The 26,171-nt window shown below is 34.9% G+C and overlaps 1 protein-coding gene across 1 annotated transcript in view; it reads left to right on the top strand.

The window, feature by feature from the left end:
* Window positions 1-19,799, top strand: part of LOC124363471 (prolyl 4-hydroxylase subunit alpha-1-like) — a 36,087-nt gene extending 16,288 nt beyond the window's left edge. The window contains exons 12-21 of the mRNA XM_046818719.1: window positions 3,253-3,417; window positions 7,501-7,643; window positions 8,596-8,745; window positions 9,856-10,008; window positions 11,752-11,903; window positions 13,063-13,305; window positions 14,163-14,378; window positions 16,924-16,968; window positions 18,079-18,244; window positions 19,656-19,799. Coding sequence (XP_046674675.1) covers window positions 3,253-3,417; window positions 7,501-7,643; window positions 8,596-8,745; window positions 9,856-10,008; window positions 11,752-11,903; window positions 13,063-13,305; window positions 14,163-14,378; window positions 16,924-16,968; window positions 18,079-18,244; window positions 19,656-19,744 — 1,522 coding nt within the window. The 3' untranslated portion in view covers window positions 19,745-19,799. The remainder of the gene's footprint in view (window positions 1-3,252; window positions 3,418-7,500; window positions 7,644-8,595; window positions 8,746-9,855; window positions 10,009-11,751; window positions 11,904-13,062; window positions 13,306-14,162; window positions 14,379-16,923; window positions 16,969-18,078; window positions 18,245-19,655) is intronic.
* The last annotated feature ends 6,372 nt before the right edge of the window (window positions 19,800-26,171 follow it).

Here is a 26,171-nt window from a genome sequence, read left to right as displayed (position 1 = left end):
GGTACCAATACTCTGCAGGCAGAGATGAGTTATAATAAAGTATTGTGACAGTTTCACCTGTAAAAGGATCCTACTGGTACTTATGTAAGACACCCCGTAATGGTACTATTGTTACAATGATGGTAGCAATACTCTACAGGAAGTTGTGAAGTAACCATGAAATATTATGCTTACAAAAATTAATATTTCGGAAATGGTGTCTGTAATTTAATATATATACAAACTAGCCTAAAGATAATTAAATAAAAATGCACAAAGGTCTTTGAACGTTTTACATGCCTTACCAGATTTCTTTATTCGTTCCCATTTATAGATCTAGATGTTGCGCGATAAAGGCCGAAGTAGTAGGACGATTTTTAGTTCTTAGACTTACTTGGACGGCGCACACAATTTAATTTTTGAAATATTTCGCTATCGAGATATGCAGTGAACAGTCGAACCGAACAGCCAATAATACACATCCGACTGTAGACGAGTGTTGAAATGGGGGTTGGGGGGGGGGGAACTGCATCATGATTGGTTGAAGCTTAACTAATCATTGACCAGTAAGGCCAACATCGATCTCCTTGACTTCTTTATTTAAGGGCTGTCAACTTTTTTTTATTCAATTTATTCTTTCTAGAAGTTATTTTATTTCTAAATCACCTTCAAGAGTTTTCTCATTGTCCTCAGATAATATGAGAATCAGCCTACCACAATATAACTCCACGTCCTTCAACTCCCCTCTACGTAAGTTGTCACTTTCGTGCACAATGGCGCAAGCTCCCTCTTTTGCAAACTCGATATCCGTTCAGGTTTGTTCAACGGTTTTAAGAGTCGCAGATGCTGCCATCACGACTCTAAACAAAACGTACTGTAATGTGTGAATATGAATCAAATAGGGACAGTTAAATTAGAAAAAATACTGCATAGAGTGACAGTTCGTCTTTCTAGAGAAAGCCATTCATTCCCTTAATCATTAAATGTCTTGGGTATTATATGTGTAACCAATTTGTAAACAAAACTACAAAATTGTAGCATTACTACAGAAAACGCATATCAGCACAAACAGCATGGAAATTGTCTTTCATGAGAAATCTTTTAAAATTTGGTTTATTATTTTTTATTTCATCTATTTAAGGAACACATCTATATATATAAATGCGAATGTTTGTTTGTATGTTCCGTTATAACTCTGGAACCAATGCACGAAACATCGTGAAATTTTGTACAGTGATTCTACACGTCCCTGGAAGTAACATAGGCATAATTTTAGAGATTTTAATAGTTTATTTCATTAATTTTTTAATTATAAATTGTTGTTGATGTTGGTGTGTTTTATATTGGATCCGACAGACTGCGCTACGACACGTAATACAAAGCGAACTGATACTTAACAGCTGATAATACTTTCAGCTGAAGTTCATCAAAGAGGCAGAAACATTTGTTTACATTTAAAATTTAAAACATTTTTATTGTAAAGTGCTTGATCAGTAGTGTTTTTAAATTCAGATTGCATCAATGATCAATAAACTATTTAATTCAAAGAAAATTACGAAAAGCGTGCGAAGCCGCTGGAAACAGCTAGTAGTTTATAATCTTCGATTCATTAGTTTCTCTGTCTGTGTTCCAAGTAAATATGAAATAGCCAATGACACGATCCTGCATGAGGCTACACCTATATAGGCACCCATAGGCAATTGGGTATCTAATATCCCTATAATCAGCAGTTATGAACGTTCACATAACGACTAATATAAGGCAAACTTCGATCTTATGGAATTCTTGGATCTCTTCTTCCTTGGTTAAAAAGTTTGTTATCTTTAAAACCGACAACTACTGATTAAATCAGCTGCATCAACTTATTCAGCTTTTAGCCTCAGGTGTACCACAAGGGTCACATTTAGGACCCTCCTCTTTAACATTTTTATTAATGATATTGTTGCCGAATTAATTGTTGGAGTATTGCTGTTTGCTGTTTATAAGCTTTTAAATGAGATATCTTATACTTGGGGCTGCAGTGATCTTCAGCATAACATTAACAGAGTTAATTGGTGGTGTAAGGTAAACAGTAATAAATGTTGCCTTATACCTTTCTATCGTTGTGGAGAGTTTATTTTTCAGAACTATTCCTAGGGATGTGATCACACTATTCGATGCTCTGAAGTTCGTGATCTAGATATTATCTTTGATAATATCAGAGGTACATAGAGGATGTCTGTTCCAGAGCATACAGGAAGCTCAGATTCCTTTACATACTTCTTGCAAATGCACTTAGTATACAGACTTTCACAATGATAGATGTCAGCTTACCTTGGAACATTCTTGAATACTGTTGTTTGGTCTGGTCTCCTCAATGAATATATATTTTGCTTTTGGGGAGGTTACAAAGAAGTCTGCGCTTTGTTGGAATAAAAATTGAGTTCCCTATCTTAAAGACCTTGCTAATCATCATGGACTCATGTTGTTATAGAACAGAAGACGACTTCAGAACGCCACATTTCTGTTCAAGGTTCTTAACTACTGTTTATTGACTTTCCTCATCTCCCCAGTCGGATCGATTTCGTACTGGAACTTGCTCTAAAGACACCTTTGGGCGCAGGCAACATGATAGTAACTATGAGTTCTTTGCTCCTTTGTCTCGTCTCCAACGCCTTGAACTTTCCCTGATTTGGACTTCTTTGAAGAATGAGTGTCATCACTTTTAAGAGGAGGGTTCTCCAGTTTTTGAATTTGCACGTGAGGACTCCTCCCTCATTTTGGTACTTTTGTTTTTGAAGAGACTACTTCTTTTGGCTGGCTATAGATGTATGTTGTGCATGGGAAAACTTTAAAAAACACCTGGTTCCGGTGCAGTATGATAAAAAACCACCAATCGAATCAGTGATATTTCTGATTACCACTTAATATCTGCTAAGCATTACTCATCGTGATTCAGCAACTTCAAAACGTTTGACACGTTCATGTTGGTCTGATAGCCTAATTTGAAGACTGAATTGAACTGTAAAACTATAATTGTCTTTTAGGGGCTGCAAACCCATTTCAACGACCCCCCCCCAATGGATTTTTCCGTCTCTATGGAAATGCTTAATATTTTTATATTTAAGTCATGATGTATACGTGTGCCAAATTTTAACTTTCTGTAATATTGAAAAGTTGGACAATTAATAATAAATGAGTGCTTTGTCTTTTATATAGAAAAATATTAAAATTAATGACTGTATAACCCTACTGGATGAGATGGTTTTTAAACCAGTAGTATATTGCTTCCAGGTATTCAGAAATAACAAGTTTGATCTTGTTACTAATTCTTGATACTGGAATTCTGGGGTTTCCTCATGGAAATCTAATGAAGATGTTTGACCAAGAGCAGTTCATGTTGAACGATTTGCAAGGATTCATTAAACAGCAGGAAATACATGTTCAGTTTTTTGAAAGGTCAGTTTTAAAATAGTAAATTATATCTGTAACGAACCAAACAAAGCCATAATTTACCGATTTACAACTTATTTCAGGTGTTTTTAGAGTAAATCATAATTTTTAAATTATAATTGCAATTTACTCTGTAAAGAAAAGGATAAAGATATTCTTAAGTATTGTACAGAAAGATTAAAGAAACATCAGAGCAACTGATAGATTATAAAATAATTAAACTACAAATATATGGAACATTACCTTTGTTTAAACTGTAATAATTTTTCACTCAAAATTAACGGACGATCAAGCATTTTAGTCTGAAATTGCATTATACAGACTCGACTCATGATATAAGCCTGTCAATAAAACAATCATAATTAAAAATAATTAAATATTGTCACTATAAGCTTTTATAAGCTGTTACCATAAACTAGTTAATTACGACTTGAATGAGTATCCTTAATTTAACCGCTACAGTAATTTCGGAAATCGCCAAGCGCATTTTGTAGTGCGTCACTCAAAACTGCCGCCACCATTACGTCAAAACCGCCAAGGCCAAAATTGAAAACTTGCAAATGTTTAGTAAAATTTCAATTAATCCGGAATATTTCAATAATTGAGATATCTGCATAATTGTTTTATGTTGAAGGCAATTCAGTTCTGCAATAAATTACGTATCCCACTAATATTATAAATGCGAAAGTTTGAATGTTTGGATATTTGGATGTTTGTATGTTTAGATGTTTGGAGGTTTGTCCTCGAATCACACTGAAATTGCTATACGGATTGTGCTGAAATTTGGAACAGGAATAGCTTTTGGTCTGAATTAACATTTAGAGTGCTTTTTACCACCCATAACACATTCATTTCACCAAATAAAGTCGAATTCAAATTGAAAAATTTGTTTGTTTACATTTGAATGTTATGAGAAGATAATTATAATATTTATGACACATAATCCAAAGTTAACTGGCCCTAAACAGCTGTTGGCACTTTCAGCAGAAGTTCATCAGTGGCAGAAACATATGTTTACATTTAAATTTTAGAAAATCTTATAAATAAAAATAATTCGAAAAATGTGTTTCTAAGTGCAAATCTTGATAACGCCTGGACCAATTCGGTTAATTCTACTTGTAAAATGTCCATTGAAATCCGAGGAAGGTTTTTATGAAGAAAAAGTTAAGAAAAGTTACCTGGAATATTTCGGAATTCAAAAAAAATTGTATTTTTTACGTTTCATAATTCAAATTAAACTGGCACTAAACAGCTGTTGCCAGCTATATTTCGACAAAATTTCTGAAACATCTGTATACATTTAAATTTGATCAATAATAAGTAAGTAATAGTAAGTATAAGTATATATTTTCGTTAGAACAACAAGGGAAACTCTACTATGGTACTGGAAATATCTTAGACCTGAAATATATGACAAAGACTGGAAATATACGCTTTTTGACCGAAGTAAGTTTCCGAGACCTGTGTGATCCGAGATTTGTGTTTTCTTGATCGGGATGACAAGGCAGATTCAGCTGTGACGTTATGTATATAATTAATTACAACCAGAAATGCTCCTACAAGTGCCAAACACGATACTGTATAATAATTAAGTTAAACTCTGATACTATTTACCATGAACTTAAATAATATCTATCTGATGTATGCCTACTTACGTTTTAAAAATTTTACAGGACTCCCATCATATTACATCATAATTGCTTTTACTAAGTAATATAAGGATTTCGGTACTAAACATTGCGGGCGAAGCCGCGGGTAACAGCTAGTTATATATAAATAATAAAAAATCAAAATCCTAAAATATTAATTTTTTTATTTCGTATAACATTTTTATTTTTTTAATTAGAAAAAAAATGTTAACATATCTATTAGCGCCAGAGTAATTTCTCCGATTCACGTCGGAAACCGCCGTGCTCAGTTTGTAGTGCGTCACTCAAAACTGCCGCCTCCATTACGTCCGCTAGTTTTCAAAACCGCCAAGGCCAAAATTGAAAACTTGCATAAGTTTAGTAAATTTTTTATCCTTCCATTATTAATGGAGATATCTGCATATGTTTTTATGTTGAAGGCAATTAATTTATGCATTAAAGTACGTATTATAAACATAATAAAACAAACCTTTTGACAAATCGTTTGTAATTTATGAGAGTGTTCAAGCTGCAAAAACAAGCGATCCGCATTATCGCTCAGTTGAAATTCAGAGAGTCGTGTAAGGAAGCCTTAAACAATTTGACTCTGCCCAGTCTCTCCATCTTGGAAACAACTCTGTTTTGTATGTCTAAATGTAGGCTACCATGACGAATGGCCGAGACATACATGCGTATGAGACTAGAGGCAGAGGCAACCACCGAACTAGTAAACATAGAACGGTGGTTTATGAACGCTTGCTTGCCTTCACAGGCAGGTTCAAAAAATTACCAAATTCAATAAAAAAGATCCAACACCCAAGGTGCTAAAAACTAGTTTGAAACGCTTTTTAGTATCACAAACATTTTATAATGTAGACGAAATTTTAGCATATGATTGGGAGACCACCAATTAAAAAGACTGACTGAATTCATCGCCGGGAGTGGGAATAATTGGTGAATGAATGGATGAAGGCAAGTTTTCAAAATTGCATGTTTGAATGAAATTCCTTGTGGTATGTATGACAAAAATTTTAGCAAGTAAAAATTAAAAATTTGACATTTGCCATGCGTTGTATAATCTTCCGGAAATAAAAATCTGATTTGATTTTATATATGCGAGTCTACCACATCGGCTCTCGGCGGTTTTGAGTCGATATACACGAGTCTACCACATCGGCTCTCGGCGGTTTTTGAGTCGATATACGCGAGTCTACCACATCGGCTCTCGGCGGTTTTGAGTCGATATACGCGAGTCTACCACATCGGCTCTCGGCGGTTTTGAGTCGATATACCCGAGTCTACCACATCGGCTCTCGGCGGTTTTGAGTCGATATACGCGAGTCTACCACATCGGCTCTCGGCGGTTTTGAGTCGATATACGCGAGTCTACCACATCGGCTCTCGGCGGTTTTGAGTCGATATACGCGAGTCTACCACATCGGCTCTCGGCGGTTTTGAGTCGATATACGCGAGTCTACCACATCGGCTCTCGGCGGTTTTGAGTCGATATACGCGAGTCTACCACATCGGCTCTCGGCGGTTTTGAGTCGATATACACGAGTCTACCACATCGGCTCTCGGCGGTTTTGAGTCGATATACGCGAGTCTACCACATCGGCTCTCGGCGGTTTTGAGTCGATATACACGAGTCTACCACATCGGCTCTCGGCGGTTTTGAGTCCACATACGTGGGCCGATCACATCGGCTCTTGTCGGTGTAAAAGTTAAGAGTATGTTTTACCCAGTATGGGTATCATAGAAATGTAAGTCATCCATATTTCATAAAAAATAAACGGGTTTTCTGTAGCCCGATACACGACACTCTCAGTAAATGTTACGAAAACTCTTACGAATAAAATACTATTCGTCTATTTTCAACCTTTTATCGAAGCATATCATCAAATATAACAAATTAATTATATCCTAGAATAAAGAAATTAAAAATTAGTAGTAAATAACTAATGATAAAACCATTTAAAAACATATAGAATAAGTTACCAACAAATTTAATCTTGAACTTAGTTCATAGTTTCATACACCATTGACAGTGTTCAATGACAGATGTATTAAAATATAGACATGACTAAGATAAATAGTTACTGACAATTTGCTGGATGTAGCTGAGGGAAGCGTGGCCGTCAGTCCCACATGATGAACACACACGTTGCTCTGCAAATACCTATTGAAAATTTGCTGGATGTAGCTGAGGGAGGTGTGTCCGTTACTGATAATTTGCTACATGCAACTGAGCGACATGTGTGGGTGACAGTCCTACATGATGACCATGGTTATAACACTGAGTTGTAGTTATTATTAATAATCTGCTGCAGGCCGCTGAAGGAGGTTTGTCCGTTACTGATAATTTGCTACATGCAACTGAGCGACATGTGTGGATGACAGTCCTACATGATGACCATGGTTATAACACTGAGTTGTAGTTATTAATAATCTTCTGCTGCAGGCTGCTGAAGGAAGTGTGGGCGTCAGTATCACACGATGTTGACAGGGAACAATATGTGAGACATCCTATCAACAACTATCTTCTGGTCAGGAGGTTGGTTTTTGACTGGTCTAATATCGCTCGGATTGCAACCATTTTTTCAAGTGAGTAATCGATTGTTTTTCTGGCTTATTTACATAACTATATTTCATGAATACAATGGGGATGAAAAATAATTTAATAATTGTGTAAAAATGAATAAATTAAAATATGCATATATTTAAACAATGTTTTTAAGAACAAATAATCTTTAACTGTTTAAAATGCTATCTATAAATCTAATAGTTTGTATTTATATTGATGACAAATTGTAATATATTTGAATCGTATACGAGTAAATAGGTCTAATAACGTATGAATAATTAAATGTTTCATCTAATTTTTCATGTTATAGGCTGCTTATTATACACTAATATTTACAGGATAACTCCAAAATACACGAATTGAGACGGAAAACCCATGCAATTTTGTTTGTTGCAACATAAACGAATTCCAAAAACCACACAATTAATGAAATATTTATTATGTTTTTTTTAAAATTGAACGTTTTGTTTATACTCAGAAATAAAAAAAAAACAACTTTAAATTGCTGTGTTTAGACCATATTAAATAATACAACAATAAACTCTATTTTACTTTTCACAATAATGTAAATGACACTATTCTAAATTAATAAACATCAATAATGTTTCTATTAGTCTCTCTCCGCTGTCAGTGAGGAAACATTTCTACATAATATTTAATTAAATTATTGCTATAAAAGTAAATAACTAAATCTTTATTTTGTTACAAAAATAGTTAATTGATTTAAAATTGTTATTCGCTAAAAAGTTCAAAATCAATAGAGATTATTTGTTAAGGTCCAAACTAAAATCAAATAACGCTTAAAATGACACAGTAGTATTCACAGTAAATACACCCTTATCAGGGCTCCCAATTAAACATCTGGGATATTACGGGTAAACTATAGGTGCCCTTTAGTTTTAGAAAAACGTTGTTTTTTCAAGTTCATTTTATGTGTTAATATGTTTAAGTAGACGTCATACCGTCTTTCAGAACCTTACCCAAACGTAAATTGGCCTTGTCTGGGGGAATTGAGGACAGTTATGAGGAACCTCTTCAGGTTGCAGCAAACCTACCAACTCAAAACGACACATTTGGCACAAGGGCTTGTAGATAGCGACCAGGCAGACGTTGTCGTTACAGGTTAGAAAAACTTATATTACTGTTTTATTACAAGTTTTATATACTTACACAACAGATATGATGTTTATACAATACAACCGACGTAAAACTTACTGACAAAGTTGATAACCACAACTATATTTGAAAACATTTAATTACAAAAAAGAATTAATTTAGTAAATATAATTAATTTATGTTAAAAGTTTTACAAGCATCTTAGGAAATTGAGGGTTGGTATTCAGTACAAATTAGTCTTTCAGGCCCCCAAATATGTATTTACTGAAGCTCCCACCGAAATTAGTATGGCTGTGTATTTTCTTCTTATGGAAAACTTCTCTATCGATTTCACGAAAAAAACGAAGCTTTATTGATTTAATGTGAATGTTGAGTTTAGCTCCAGTTCACCTTCCTCTTAGTGCAGCGTCTGGAACCTCTCAACAGGTGCACAGTTGAATGAGACTTTGAGGAAGATGAACTAGAGCTAAACTCAACATTCACATTGAATAAACCCTGCCCACCATAGCTACCTTATAGGCTATGTTTAAATTATTTAAATCTAAACATAACAAATTTAAAACGTTGACTGGGTTGTGTGAAATAGTGAGTCAGTACGAGCAAGCGGGATCACTCAGTATAGAACTGTTAACAAGATATTATAGATAACCGCTCGTAAAGAAACCTGCGCAGAAGCAAATATCTGAGCAGCTCCACGCAGGAGGGGCCCCCTCCAGTGGTGGGGAGTTAGACGAGCATCTCGACTCTGTTTTATCATCGGTGTGGATCGTGTCTCGCTCTCGCAATTTTTCCACTGCAGCTACTTAACTAATCTCTAACCATGTTATATTTTCGTGTGTAGGCCTATACAAGCGAAAAGTATTAATTGAACAGACTAATATAGTCATAGACGTATCCAGGGAGCTTGCAATTTGGTGTGAGGTTAGCCGCTAAATGGCAGCGGCCAGGTCAGGGGATAGAGCAAGCGGGCGAGTGCCGAGCATTTGAGAGGGCGGAGGAGTATTTACCCCACCCTGCGGGAACTAAAATCGCCCAGTGTCTTTTTGTAACAGGTTTACCTATAACAATATGCATCGATCTATACGAAACCTAGTTTAATATTGAGCTGTGTAACAGGGTTGGATACCTTCCTTATGGCTGTAGCGAGCACCCAGAGCCACGAATTCCAGCTATCCAAAGAATGGTTAGACAGTACACTTGCTAAAGATGACAATACGCTATCTTTCGTTGAAGCACTAGAGCTGAAGATTCTCTCGGATTGCTTTTTAGGTAACTCATACTATTCTAGTTATTATTAATGTATTGCCGGTATTTATTTAAATGATTAAAATTTCGTAAAAAATGTAATCTCTGTTGGGCAAAATCATATCCGATTCGAGGATCATTATTCACTTTGAAATATAAATATTGTATTAAAACTGAAATGCTAGAGTACCATAGTGTTATGTATGTATCGAGAATATCTTGCTCACGAGATGCGGTTAAATAAAAACACTAGAAACCATCTTGAACTCTAAAACATCCAAAACTTAATATATAGTAGTTGTCATTCTGCATTGTTTAGGCCGTAAACAGTTTTTCTTGAATTTGTTTTTTAGGTAACTATACTAATTATGACAATATTTTAATAGGAAATATTGTAGTACAAACAGTCCATTTTACTTAAATATTTTCCAAACTGAGGCTCACTATTCAATTTTGTCTGTAAATACTGAAGTAAAAATTAAGTGCAGGGTACTATAGTGATTTTGAAAAACATACATCTAATCATCTGAATTATTTTGCTGGTATTTTATTAAAAATATCAGCAATTTAAAAAAATTAACGGTCCAAGTATGGATCCTTGGAGAACCTCACAAATTACCGGTTTTAAATCAGTATTGCTCTCATCAACAAACACAACGATATCCAGCATTCTGAAAAATCAAAAGTTTTGTTGACAACAAGGAATGGTGTCCTGAGTCAAAAGGCAGTAGAGAAGATTTAAACTGTACACTTCTCTTGATCAATGAAATTTCGAATATAATTAATTGTTGTTCACAAGAAAACAATATTTTACTGTGATGGTTATGCATGCTTATGCATAATTGTTACACATGCAAAGTAAATTTTGGAACCGTAGCCACTGAGTTATTTAACAGTTCACCAATATTCAGCACTTTTAAAATAACCGAAACACGCTTACTTTTACTTTCTTTTGACCACAGATGAATAGTTATTGATTAAGGTGAATGTTGAGCAGAGCGGTTTTAATTATTCAGCCATTTATTACAGTCAAACATTGAAACAAGTTTATTTTAGTCTAAACTACGAACCTTCTTTAACCATTAATTGAAAATCCGAGGTTAGGTAGGGTAAAACAACCTTCCCATAACATGGATTCAGGACTCATCCAGTATGCCTGTGGAAATGAAAACAGGATTTTAATTAGAATAGTTGTATACATATACACAAACAACTAGACACTAATCGTCTTTTAGATCATTTCCAAATATTGAATATCTTATGAGCGATCTTTACCAGCAGTGAACAAGAAAATACTCCGATTAATTTGTGTATAAAAGAGTAACACTAAAATACATCCACGTATTGTGTAAGCCATGTAGGATGAGGTTTGTTGGTACTCGAGATAGGAGTTGTACATTTGGACAAGGACGGAACCCGCGAGGAGGTCCAAGGGGTCCGGGGACCCCCTAAATGTTCAATTTTTCAATGAATTTTTTAGTAAACGATTATTATTATTTAAATAATTCAGTATTACTGACGTGTACTGCTGACAGATCGTTCTAAACAAAGAAGCGGGACAAGAACCTTTTAAGGAACAAAATAGGGTCTTACTCTCTGTACACTAAGGAAACATATCAGTTGTCTGGACCTGCCCCAAAATTGTTTCCTGGCTACGTTCTTGCATTCGGACTCAAACTTTGGTCCTTAGTTTGGCAATACTATGGTCCCCTATTGTTGCATGATCGTCAAAAAATGAAATTTGGTCACGTATACTCATATTTTCAGGGGAGTCAACAGGTTCAATATATGCTTTGACTCAACTTTTGGAAGATTTTCCGGATTTTATACCTTCGCCTTATCTTCTGGAGACTTGGCAGATGATAGCCGCATTTGATTGTCCAACGCATAAACAGGCTTTTGAGAATATGCAGTCGCTGGTGAGAAGATTTCATTATATTATAATCTAATAACTTAACAAACAATTAGACAAACGGTAGAAAAAATAACTGATATAAATGAGATATATCCTTTCAAAAATCATAGCTATTGTAATTTTCAGTCGGACTGTTCTTTCTAATTAAGTTACAGTAGTCAAATGTTTATTATGGGATAGGTTAACTGTACATAGCTAGATAAACGTTTTATGAAATTTATTTTATCAACATAGTAACAAATATGACTTGTTAAAATTTCTTAGAAAGAAGACGTTATTATAAGCCGAATATTGTTAAATGTGTAAATGCATTTAAACATCGATTGTACGTAAACATGGACATAAAAATCAAATTCGGATGATTCTAATAAAAATTTTTTTCATAGTTGTTAATAACGAAGAAGAACGAAAGAATTGAATGTAGTAACGGAAAGCATATCAACCATTGCGTTGGGGTTTCAGATATGGCTGGCATATAAGTTTATTCGCTCATAATAGTATCAGTGTATTACAAAGATTAATGTGCCAATGTGTTCGTCTGTGTAATAATGTGCGTATTCTATGTTGGCGGTGTTTCTTCAAGTTCAATCGAGATTTAAACTAGCGGTGCATTATGTAGATCACGTTAGTATATGCAGTAACACTCCTATTGGGGCCTATAATTTTCGAAAACTGTGCATCTACGTTGGGTTTAATTCCATGAATTAATACTACAAAAACCTTTCCATTTTGAAATCTCACACTACACACTAGGCCCTATCGAATCCCAATTTTCTTAACTTAGTACGTATAGATAAAATAATGTGTTAGGATGAGAGACTCCTACTTACCATTAGTCTTTTAAAGATCTAATTTTGAAATATTGGTATTCATATTATCATGCTAACATTGGACTTCGCAAAAAAGTAGCAACATTACCACGGAATGAGGCGGTATCTTTGATAAACAGTCATCAGCTTGCTTTCAATGATCGAAATCAATTGAAGTCGACCGTTTCTCCGTGTAAACTCACGAACTGCTAGCCTATATTTATGGGTAACAATTAATAACGTCAGATAGGTTTATATTGCTCAGTTGTTAAGCAAGAGTGCCTTTAATTTAAATTAAAGAATAAACTAAAGAATATATTTAATTTAAACTAAACGTAGATTATTATGTTGCAGCATTCAAAGACGAATAAAAATGATATGGCCAGATTCAACACGTTGTGTCGTGTCGCTTCTGGCAGCAGCTTGCAGCCTCAACATGTCCTGTCCTGCCGCTACGTGCACTACAACAAGACGAGACTAAGGCTGGGGCCTTTCCGTGTGGAGGAATTGCAGCTGGACCCACCCGTGCTTATGTTCCACGATATCATCAGTGACGCTGAGATCCGGGCGGTACAAAGGTGTGCCAGCAGGAGGACAGTGGGTACACTCAAATCTGTGTTTTACTACTTTGTTACGATGGCGTATTTTCTACTCTATTTTGTTTGTGAGTGTTATTTTATTATTACCACAGACAGCTCGTTAAAAAATTTGACTTATAGCCCATTTTACAACTAAAACTTTGATAGGCCACCATTTTGTACTGGATTAAAATGGATACCTCTGGTTTGAGGGATCGTTTTTCTTTTACAGGAATTTTTAAAGTGATAAAATAATATGTCACTCGATGATTTTTAACGCTAAACAAATTTAACTTGATCGTTAAATAATCGTCTTGATCCCTAAAGAACGATTGAGCTTCCAGAGTTACAGGATATTTAGTGTTGGGTATGTGCCGCTGCTTGGAGAGATCACGTGTTATATTCAAAATAATGAAGGACATCGAGTACTTTGTCTCAATCCTGTCACCTCCATAGAAGCTAGTTCTGTTCCAGCCCCTTCCAGTCAAATCAAGAGACAGTAGTCTCTCATGTTTAGGCTTGCACTATGACAGCTTCATTCACATCTTCCCGTTATCTTCCGCAGTAATCTAGCTAGATTAACGATCAACCGTTTCACCCAATATCTCTCGATTTGCAGCTAATGAGTGATGTGCCGCTCCTGAAACTCCAAGAGGTTATCCAGATGTGATATCGGTTGTTGATGTACAAGAACAGAGATAAAGATTTAAACCAGCCAGAAATGAACTCTTCTGAGGTACAGATATGTTCTGTACATGTTTTACATTTTTCGGGAGCAGTGCCATACAAAATGAGCAAGTTGTGGTTTTATATTGCAAATTTGTGCAAAATTGCTAATTTGCAAATTATATTGCAAATGATGACTCAAATTTCCAGATGACGATGAGTCGAGTGCATACTGCAAGTAAGCCGGTCGTGGATACGCACCGGTCCAGCGAGTCGACATGTCTACGCCCTATAGACTGCAGTACGGTGGTCCGCCTGGAGCAGAGGATGGGCGATATGACTAATCTGGACGATACCACTGCTGAAACGAGCCAAGTGATTAGATATGGCGTTGGGGGAGAATACCTGTTTCACCTTGACGAATATGTAAATGTAATCTTGTTTATTTACGCACTGTATGTCTAAGTTTTCAGTCATTAGGGGTTTTTGTATTCCCAAATATCTTAACACTAGACTGAAGAGGGTGGAGAAAAAAGTGCACTGATATGTTACTTGATACTGAGGCAATGCAATTTCCAGATCGTCATATGATGCTCCTTATTTAAATATTAATATTTCAAAGATTTACTAGCAGTTACCCGCGGCTTTGCTCGCAATTCCCTATTAAATGACTGGATGCTATAGGAAAGCCCTTTTTGTACGGTTCGAACACTTCTGAGATAAGTAATGCTCTTTGGTGGAAGATATTACAATCTCCTGACCGATGTCAGAATAATTGGGATTTAGCTTTAAAGTGTATTGTGGGGCCCTGATGTTTATCTATATCTATAAAAATGAATGTTTGTGTGTTTGTCTTTTATGGAATCGCAAAATATTAGACAGAACATTATGATAATTTGTATGTATACGTATTTTTCCACGGAGAAGATTTATAAGCTATGCCCATTGATGTAACTCACCACCAAGCGGCGCTGCAAAAGATAAAAGGTTTCAAAGCGCCTGCGCACTATAAACTGCAATTACGAGATAGTTACGTATATTACATAGCCAAACACTATTTGAAGAAGCTAAGTTATTATGTATATTTCTCTTTAAGATACATTTATGATTAAACTTAAAGTTTGAGTGTTAGACCACTTTATAATAAAGTACATGTACGTGCACAATGGCTATAAACATTAACATATTTTCTTGGTCGTGGCAACAAGGCAAACTCTACATCGGCGTTGTAAATATAATTCAATTAAACCAGAAGTTCACATACACGGGCAAAGCTTACGAAAAGTGTGCGAAGCCGCGGAAAACTGCTAGTTGAAGATAAAGAGAGGCAGATCCCCTTTTAAGCTCAAGCTCGTTGGTACTGATAAAAAGTGAAGCGGTTACAGACATCATTTGAACCTGCAGTCTCTCAAACTTAGATCCAAAGTCTTAGACCACTCGGCCATCGGCAGTTCAGTACGGAGAATGAAACAGTTCTAATTAGCCAAATAAAACAATTCGAATTCCTCTGCAAATTTTTATAATGTTTGATTGAATAGCTCCAATATCAAACATTTCAATAGCACTTGAACTATTTTAGGCTAGTGAGGAGGGATTATATGATTGAAGTCGGTAGTTTTCTTTGTAAAAGCACTTATGATGTGATGCACTTATGATAATTTTGAATATAATGAATATTATGATACAATTTTGAATAGGAAAAAGGAACATTTATATCAGTATTTATGGTTAAGAGGTTAAAAAAATTAACAAAATTGAAGCTGGTAATAATTTTAGGTTTAGTGTATGCAGAACACTTATAGTTGAAGTGAATCATATTTTAGAAGCCATATGAAGTTTGCCTCATTGTCACGAGAAAAAGTGGATATATCAGAACATACCTAGTTGTGAGAAGTCTACTTTAATACAAACGTATATATTTCCGGTCTAAGGTATATACTGTACATTGTTGCTCTGACCAAGAAAATATATTCATAAGTAATCCTAAGAAATATGTTTCAGTAAAAAAAACATCTACTTACGTCTACTACCTTGTAATCTATTTCCGGTTCTTGTAATTTTAGGCGCCGTAATAACGTTTTCTTTGTTACCTCGATCAATAAAATACGTACATACGTAGGTCTAAAAAGTTTAGTTCGGTGTCCACTTTATCCCTTTTATCTAAATAATTTCTATATAAATTGATTCATTAGTCATGTTATAATAGAACAATTTCAATTTGTAATATCATAACAATTTCCTACTTATTTAGTGAGATTTTATTTTTCTTGGACACCGGAAAGCAAAATTATTGATTTGTTCTCAACTACGACTGCTCGTCTTGAAACCCTATTGATGGTTAATCTTCATGATGGATATTTACTCTACCTGCTGAGAACATAATGCACATATGTATCCAATTTCATCTTTCTTTGATATTGGGATGTTAAAAAATAGTTTTTTTTCCAAATACTGAAACCCTGTTTTAACCCTAAATATGTTATGTTTCATCTGCATGAAAATCCTTATGCTTGCTACGCATAACAAAAACAAGGAAGCGCGTGGTTATTATTTTATCCCTCAAACGCTTTGATTTCCATAAAAAAGAGAGAGTTCTTGTCGACATTCGTATTAAGAGTATGAAAATATTAAAATGCTATTCAAGGATTGGAAACAACTTCAAAAACTATACCTGAATATTTTTTTAATATTAGGTTCACAACAATAAGCCCGCATTACCTCATCAATTAACCTTCATTTTCAGGACGGAGAAACACGTTTTTGGTAAGGAAAAGGTCAGTTGTAAAAAGGACGCAGGTAATTTTATGTAAGATATATATTATATTTTGATAGGTAAAACGGCCATTATGGTGAAAAGAGAGGTTATAAATAAAGAAGAAGAGTTATTTTGGGTTATAAATAAAGAAGAAGAGTTATTTTGAAGAGGAAAGTATTCAAGGACACCAGGTAATAATTTTTACTTGTTTTTCAGAATATTTGTTCTGGAGATTGCAGACTAGCAACACTAATGACTTACGTAAGTAAATTGAAGCGAACAGAGTTTCCGTATAGAAAAGTAATAAATAACCTTACTAAACTGTATCGTTTTAGCTCCACGTAATAACGATGTATTTTTATTTAAAGAAAACATTTGTAATCCAATAATTCTATAATAACCGGTTTGAGAAAAAAATTAAACAAATCCCCTATATAAAATAAAAAATGATGAAAATAGATTGGTCGAACAACTTTTGAAAACAGAAATTGGAGTAAATCAGAGCTTATGCTAATAAACTTTTTGAATATAATGGTAGCAATTTACAGCTGTTTTAGACAATCCTAAACTAGTGTAGTAGGTTAATTAGAAGATAAACTACCTTAGAACCACGATGAAAGAAAGGAATAAACTGTTTAGGATGTGAAAATCTAACACAAGAAATTTAAACTATGAATAAAATTATAGTAATTTTCGAAATCACGTTAGTAAAGTTAAGACAAGAAATGAGAGGATGAAGATCACAAAGAACATTTTATTAGAATGGGGTACGATTTGATAAAATAAGGGGTGGTGTAAATAAGCAGTGTACAAATCAGAAATAAAATAAGAAAAAGTATTTTGTAACGTGAAGGGTCTATAGAAAATATATCAGATAACTTTCCTGAACAATTTACAAATGAAGTATTTATATTAATACATGCGTGTTTGATAAGTGTAACATTGAGGTACAAGATAGTAAAACACACGGATTTTATATTACACAACACACACACACACACACACACACACACACACACACACACACACACACACACACACACACACACACATGTATATATATATATATATATGGACAAAAATCGTATTATCCTAGACAAATGGGTGTCACGATAACAATCAATGTGCATATTCTGGAAATCCGTCTGCTTATAAAGGTAGGCCTAAAAATGTTTATTTGTATGTGCGCACACATGCAGTTATTGAAAAGGTTCATGAGGAATGAAAATTTAAAATTAATGTTTGAAAAGTATCTCACCCCAATAGACCTCTAAATTTAATGAATAACCCAAACCTTATTACTTATTAATAACTTAGCGTGTTGTTCTACAGAATTATCTATCCATTAAATAAGAGAATTGTGCTGTGTAGCTGAGTGACGTGCCAAGTGGAGGCCACACCGTGTTCCGCCACTGGGGTCTCTCAGTCCGGCCACAGAAGGGAGCCGCCCTCTTCTGGTTCAACTTGCACAGAAACGGCACAGAGGATGACTCTACTATGCACGCCGGCTGTCCCGTCATCCGGGGCACCAAGTGGGGTCAGTCGCAATTCTTACCTCCCGGCAATGGTGTGAAGTCACAGTATAGTTTATAACGTTTAATCGGGTCAGGGATAGTTTATAAAAATATATAACCCTAAAACACCGGATAGAACAGTCGAGAGGGGTAAAATCCAGGGTTAGAAAGGGAGAGGTAGTTTCCAAGTTCAGCTTAGAACCGAATTAATGTAAAACCAAAAGCCGAAGCAAATACAGCACCGATGATCAACGGATCAACATGTAATATATTGTTGATCATCATCGCAGACTCGGAAACGAAAGGGAATAAAGGGAAGGCGTCAGCATTTGCTTTAGGATGACTGTTCCACTACCTAAACGTCCCCTAATACGACAGTTGTTAGTTCAACTGAAGCTCGAAAACGAGGAACGCTATAGCCAACTTACGCCAAGCGACCCAGCTGACGTCTCCCGCGATGGTGTTGAGCTACTGGAGTATAATTGTAGGTGGAAGAAATAAAAATCATAACATGTCATTAAATAAAAAATATTCTCCTCTCAAAAAATAAAAATGCCTTATTTAAACCCCCTGTAAAAATGACATGTTACAAGTTGACAGATCAAATGGACATTTAGCGAAAGTGCAGGTTAAAATCTTGTAACCTTTGCAGAACTGTTGTCCTTGTACTATACTGGCTCCCATGTTCTGTTTAACGTCATCGCACAGCTCAAGTGGCCCTTTAGTAGGGGCGGAATAAGACTAAAAATATGATTGGTCTTTCCTTTAAAAATTGTCTGCAGGACGGAACAACTTTGAGGGGCTTTTCATCGAAGGAGAATAACTATTTCAATATAAAGTTGGGAAGTGTGGTAAACAGAATAAATATTACCAAACGAGACGAATGAGAAAAAAAATATGCAAGTAAAAAAGATTTTGTTTATTATCTACAACTTTCTTTATGCCAATACAACAAAATCATCCAATCCGACTATAAACTTTTCAACTCATAATTTCAAGCATATTAAACAATTTAAATTTATTTATTTACATTGCATTAAATATAGTATATTTGACATAGAAAAATCCACGACTAAATTCCTTTCTACCGTGCTGTTTAAAAATTTAGTAGTATGTAAACAACAAGCCTCTATTAGAACTCATTTAAGTGTACGTGTAATTGAAGATGTCCACATATTCTCTCGTTTGTAGTTTAACTTGGAGCTTGTTGCTTAAAAACATAAAGCACCGGTAGCGAAACTCCCGATAATGCAGGTTAAATGGTCATGCTCCTTTTTATATTTGATGTATAGTGGCTTGATGGAATGGCTATTTTCTCATTCCACACCCACATGCGTGCAAGCAAATCAGGCCCCTACAAAATGATTTAGTTTAAAATAGGGTAAATGTTACACTAGAACATAAGATTTTTTATGTTTTATTTATTTATTCCAGTTCTGAACCTGTGGTTTCACCACTACAACAGCGACTCCTCATGCCGTAAAGACGAAGACCGATCATCGTATAAATACTTTTATGTTTAGATTAAATCCTTATAATTATTTGGTCGAATAAAAAGTAACAATTTGCTAAAATAAATTTTGTTTTATTTAATTTGCAAATATCGCAAAAGTTGGTACTTTCATCAATGACTACAATCGTACGAATTCAAAGGTGCAGAATATAGTGCAACGAATTGATTTGTAAAATCAATTATATGACTAGTAGAAAATGCTAATTCGGTTCGAGAAAATGTGTGGGCAGATTTCTTTAATAAAAGCTTCATGAAGACAAAATTTACGTTCAAATTTATTAATTGTTAGTATACCAGCTTAAAGTTAGAATATAGGCCTATGAGTCTCAAAAAGCAAAAATATCTGTGCCATTTTTATAATTTGTATTATTTGGGTAAAAAATTACTTGTATTTAACATTTTGAATCATTGACTATTATTTTCAATACCGAGCCTGTGTATTTTAAACTCTGAAATATTATTTGGAAAACGATAAACTGCTATGAATCTAGTTGTAATATACAAAGCAATTACTTAAGAAGAATGTGTGCAGACAAGTTGAACATAGATCAATCCTAACCTGATGTGTATGGTTATAATTCATTAACAATTCTAAATAAAGGTAAATAAAGGTATTTTGTAGTTTATACACATTTTTAATATTTCAATATATTGTATGAAAAGAACGTATTTCTACTATGACCACAATCCAACAATGTAATCTTACAATAAGCTGATTAGAGCACCTACAACTTAAAAAGCTGATTTTCGTGGCTACCTAGCAATGACGTCATTGACAGTTTTGTATTACATTTATTTTCTTAGCTATCGGTTAAAAAAAAAGAATTATTTCCTTCATTTATCAACCAAGTTCCTTAAACTTGGAATCTTTGAATTTTTAATTAAATTGTCTGACTAAAATAAAATAGCTGTACATTTTTATTGTGTTTTTTATTAAGAAATTTAAGTTTAAAGTTTTTAAGACCTGGAAATAAAGCTTGTATTTTTTGTAAATGGTCCTTGAGATTATAAGAGCCAACTATGAGGTATATAAAGGCCTATCTATATAACGAATTTCAACTTATTACATCAAGGTGTTCTCAAATAGAAAATATATAAGTTAGCTCAAAACGATGGGTATTTGGTTAATGTTTTAGTTTTCGAAAGTTAAGTATGATATTTTGGTTTGTATTTTGCCAAAGAATAATAACTAAAAACGTTGGTAGAGAGTTCTGGCTATTACTTACATGTCAAATCCGTAGAAATACACCTTGTGATGGAAACGGTATAATCAGATCCAGTCTGATCTAGTGCTGATGCTCTGAAAGTATTACTGGTAACCCCTCACTAATTTACAAGAAAACAAAAATGTCAAATATTTGTCAGATTTCACCACATCATCGTAGAGATTGGTCAACAAAACCGCTGAGAAATATTGAACTAGGTATAGTAAAATTCTTTATGAACAGTTTCAAACTTGTAAACTCACAAAACCAAATACAAATAGTGCAAACCTTTATGTCTCATTGAAATTTGTAAATAAGGCCCCTCAAAAGAATTCCTTAGTGTAGTACTAGGTCCCGTTAGTGGTACTACTCGACCTAACTGTCGGATTGTGCTGTGAACAAGTGTTTCAGTTTACAAAATTTGATTAGATAAATTATCCTGTAGTAGACAATAATCTTTAGTAAAAGGCGAAAGATTTATTCGTTCTGAAGGCAAACCATAGCCTGACTAGAAGTAGGTTCCCGCTGAACATGAGAGAAGCTGGAAATTGCATCCAAGTCTGAGAATGAACAGAATGGTCCTGCAGTGGCCTTCCCCCAGGATGGCGTCCAATCTTCTCTCCTTAAGTAGGTCCTTGTCATCTTAGGTCTGTTCAGTGAAAATGGTTCCCCGAGGAAACATCTTCACAGAGTTGGCATTTTCCGTGAAAATTCGCTCTGTAGAATTTGTGACGAGCAGGAAGAAAGTGCTCCTTGACTGTCCTGCAATAGCAAGGTAGCGCTACGACATCTTTAGAAGTCTGGAAAAGGGTGGTGAATTTCCTCAAGAGGACCCTATCGGTTGTTTTCGGCGGTTTGCCATCTACTGATACCATAATCTGATACCATAACCTCATGGTATACTTCTGGAGTGCACAAAAGGCCCTTGAGGTTTAAAAGCATTGCTATTTTCTGCCTCTTAAAAAAGAAAAAGAAGAAAAAGGTAATAATCATAAGAGAAACACATTTTCAACATTAGTCATAGTTGATGATTTAAATTGAAATTAAAAATTGAATCATTTTTCGACTGGTGTACTCAATATTATAGCTACCCTATATTTGCAAGAAGAGGCTTGGAGCAAATCAACAGCTTGGAGCTATTCACACAAACTGATGTAAATGCTCTATGAGTGAACCAAATGTGTGAAACAAAATAAAGAATTAAATTTAGTATTCTCGTCCATAACAGGTAGTATTTTTTTCTGAAACATCACTAATTATTAGGTAGTTTTACGATGTTTAAACTTGAGAAAACCAATGCACCGAATATATAAAATTAAAGTGGACAAGAGATAAGGAAACGTTAAGTTTATCTTAAATTTATTAAATCAATCTTAAATGTATTTGGAATGACCAAAAAACTGCTCGGAACCAACTTATATTTTATTAAAAACCAGCCATTATTAATATTGTTACACTGCTCTAACTACATAAAGAACAAAGAAATTGTTTGCCAACCAATCCTCAAACGTAATCTTATCATTCATAACTTAGGTTATAAATGAACAGGTATAAAATTCAACATCTCGATCTCGATTGGTTACAACGATCAAAATATAAATACAGTTCGTCCACCCAACCCAAAATTCCGTGGATTGTTAACAATAAAGTATTTGTGAAATATGTAACTATGCCACAAATGAAGATGATTGTGTAAGTTCATTACGGTTGTTTATGTGAAAAGATATATTATTTCACTCCCAAATATAGTATGTCTGGTGCTTACTTTAATACGCTTTGTTTGGCTTAATATTTTGTTGTAAACACGCGTTAAAACCCTGGAGAGTAATTGGTAGGAATTTTTGTTTAAATGATTGCCGTAGACAATTACAATAATGTAGAGCAAGCGTATAACGGCACCCCCAACCCAACAGAGTAGATTAATCCTCATGATCTGCAAACTCACCAACAAAGTAGTAGGCGCCTTAGCTTCCTCGTAAGCAGTGGTTTCCTATTTTCAAAACGCAAGTCTATGGGCAGCTTGTTGAACAGTTTAGCCCCGACCTCAGATGACAGAGCTTCGCAAGCCTTGGACCTGTGCTGCGCAGATCTAAACGCATCCCGCCCTCTAATATTGTACTAGTGAACGTCACTATCCCTCGTTTGTTAACGACATCAAAGTACGGTTTCGTATATGTAGAGGGACGAGAATGTTAAGGAATCAAGTTCTCTGAAAAAAAAAAACCTGCAGGGTTCTTTATTCTTGTTATTGCAATGATTCGGATTACTTTCTTTTGAAGGACCAACCGTTTAAGAGTTTATTTATATTGCGCATGTTGGCTTTAAAGTTTTGGTGAGTTATTTAAGATTCAATTAGAACCGAAATTGAGTTTGGTAAACTCATTAAACATCGTGATTCATTGTGTGATTGAAATGTTCAGTGACATTGCTGGTGCCAATGCTCACATGGTACAAAGTTGCGACACAACGCATTAAACATCGTGATTCATGGTTTCATTGAAATGTTCAGTGACATTGCTGGTTCCAATGCTCACATGGTACAAAGTTGCGACACAACACATTAAATATCGTGATTCACGGTGTTATTGAAATGTTCAGTGACATTGCTGGTTCCACTGCTCACATGGTACAAAGTTACGACACAACGCATTAAACATCGTGATCCATGGTGTTATTGAAATGTTCAGTGACGTTTATAAAGTGAAAGCATAACTAAAGTAATAACACTTCTTATTTCAACATCTTAAGCAAACCAATTTATTTATTCTGGGTCACAAAGGAATACATAAGACACTAAATGCAATTTTGATAATAGAAAATTATCGAGGGAACATCACATCCATTCCTCACTGATGAGGTATACAATACTGATTGATTTAATTTTTACACTGGACCAAGGAAATAGTATGATATTGCGAACAATGATATGTAATTTGGATTCAAGAACACGTACTTTATTGTATCATGTATCTTATGGATGACAAATGTCATAATGCATAATGTAAATATTAAAAAAAGTAAGTATTATTGATGTTAATTTGAATTTTTTAACAATATAAAACTTAAGGTTGAGTGGTAGAGAGGGCTAGATAGCCGTAACTCCGCCTCTTAAGTAAAGGTATTTCGTTTGATATATATATGGCAATAGCACAGACGCACACAGTTGCATACCAATAAAGGTATAGCTCTGTGAGAACAATATAGAGAATCAGGTCATTTTATAAGAGAAAACTTAACATTTCAAATATATCACTAAGCTTGTCAATATTTTTCTTAAATAAATGGATAATGCGATAACATTAATGAAAACAGACAAAATAGAAGAAAAAAGAAATAAAAAAATCTTAGGTTTGATACAAATTGCAGAAGCAAACTTTAAGAATTTGAGAATAAACTTATTCAATCTCACGAATTTCAACCAGTGCTTGGAGAAATACAGTTCAAAAATGGCAAGAGTCCTGTAAATACATTAAACATTGTAGGATAAGATTAATTTACATTAGATTAAAATTGCAAAATTTGCTCCAATTTTAAAGAAAGATGACCCAGCCTCTATAAATAACTACCGGCCTGTCTCAATTTTGCCAGTATTCAGCAAAATTTTTGAAAAGCTTTTTCTTATAAGAATGCTTCACTTTTTGGACAAATACAATCAGCTCTCTAATGAACAGTCTGGGTCGTTGGTCTTGTCGATATGATTGTAAAGGAGATTGAATGTCGGAACCACACAATGAATGTGTTCCTGGATCTGTCCAAAGCATTCGACTGCGTTGACCACAATATACTGCTCGACAAACTTGAGTCCCACGGCATTCGAGGCGTGCCTTTTAAATGACTTAGCTCATTTCTAAGCCACAGATCCCAAGTTGTCCAGATATCAAATAAATCATCCAAACCAATAGATCTTAGTTATGGAGTCCCTCAGGGGTCTATCCTCAGTCCTGTGCTTTTCCTGCTTTATGTCAACGACATAGAATCATCGCTTTTGCATGGAAGAACAGTGCAGTTTGCAGATGATACGACTCTTATTTTCAATGCAAGATCAAGCGAAGTTTTGGAACAACAGGCTTTTGTTGATATCAACAACTATGTCCAATACTTCAACAGCCTCAACCAAACTCTTCAAAAACCAACGTTTTAAATTTTTCTTTGCGCACTGCGGGCAACCAGTATGGACCTGCAATCTTGATGGCTGACTCCACACTGGACGAAGTCTACTCTTCAAAATTCCTTGGAATGTACCTTGATCGAGAACTGACATGGAATGTGCACATTGATCATGTTTGCGCCAAAATCTGCTCAGGCATCTTTGTTCTGAGGTCTTTAGCAAAATACTGCCCGAGTCAGGTACTGATTACGGCGTATTATGGCTTGATATGCCCTCACCTGGCCTATGGAGTGATCCTTTGGGGAGCTTGCGCTAACACTCAGTTCCAAAGAGTTTTCAGACTCCAAAAAAAGCAATTCGAATCATCACAAAAATCAAATTCAGAGAGTCGTGCAGGCAAGTTTTCAAGAAATTGCAGCTGTTGACTCTGCCGTGTCTCTACATATTGGAAACAACTATGTTTTGTGTGAATAAATGTACCTTAAGCAGAGGCCAAGACATACACATGCATGAGACACGTGGCAGAGCAAACTACCGAACTCTGGTAGACACCGTGGTAGACACAGAACGGTGGTTTATGAACGCCTGCCTTCACAAGTGGGTGTTCAATTCCTCAACAGACTGCCCAATTCAACCAAAAATGCTCCAACGCCAAAGGCGTTTAAGACTCGCCTAAAACGCTTCTTGGTGTCTCAGGCGTTTTATAATGCAGGTGTATTTTTGGCTTTCAACTGGGAGGCCGCCCAATTAGAAGAATGACACCGCTGTTCGAAGTGGGTTGCATTGGCGATGAATAAAAGAGGTGTGATTTTAAACATTGTATGTCTGTATGTGTATTATAGTATGAATGACTGAAATTTTAGGATATAATTATTAATTGATGTTTGCCATACGATGTATTATTGTCTCAGCAATAAAACAGATTTGATTGATTTGAGATACAGAAGATGAAGAAAAAAATACCAGATATAGTCTTGAAGATTATCAATAGCACAATTGATATAGATGATTTACAAAATATTTATGGATGCCGACTGTATAAATATAGATTTAGACCAAAATACGGTTATGTCAAAATTTTAAATTCTAAACATAAAACAACTTTTTTCATGGACACATTAGAT

Source organism: Homalodisca vitripennis, chromosome 5, assembly GCF_021130785.1.
Source record: "Homalodisca vitripennis isolate AUS2020 chromosome 5, UT_GWSS_2.1, whole genome shotgun sequence".
Classification (NCBI taxonomy): Eukaryota; Metazoa; Arthropoda; class Insecta; order Hemiptera; family Cicadellidae; genus Homalodisca; species Homalodisca vitripennis.
The sequence above is the reverse complement of the archived record's forward strand: the minus strand, read 5'-3'. Positions and strand labels throughout refer to the sequence as shown.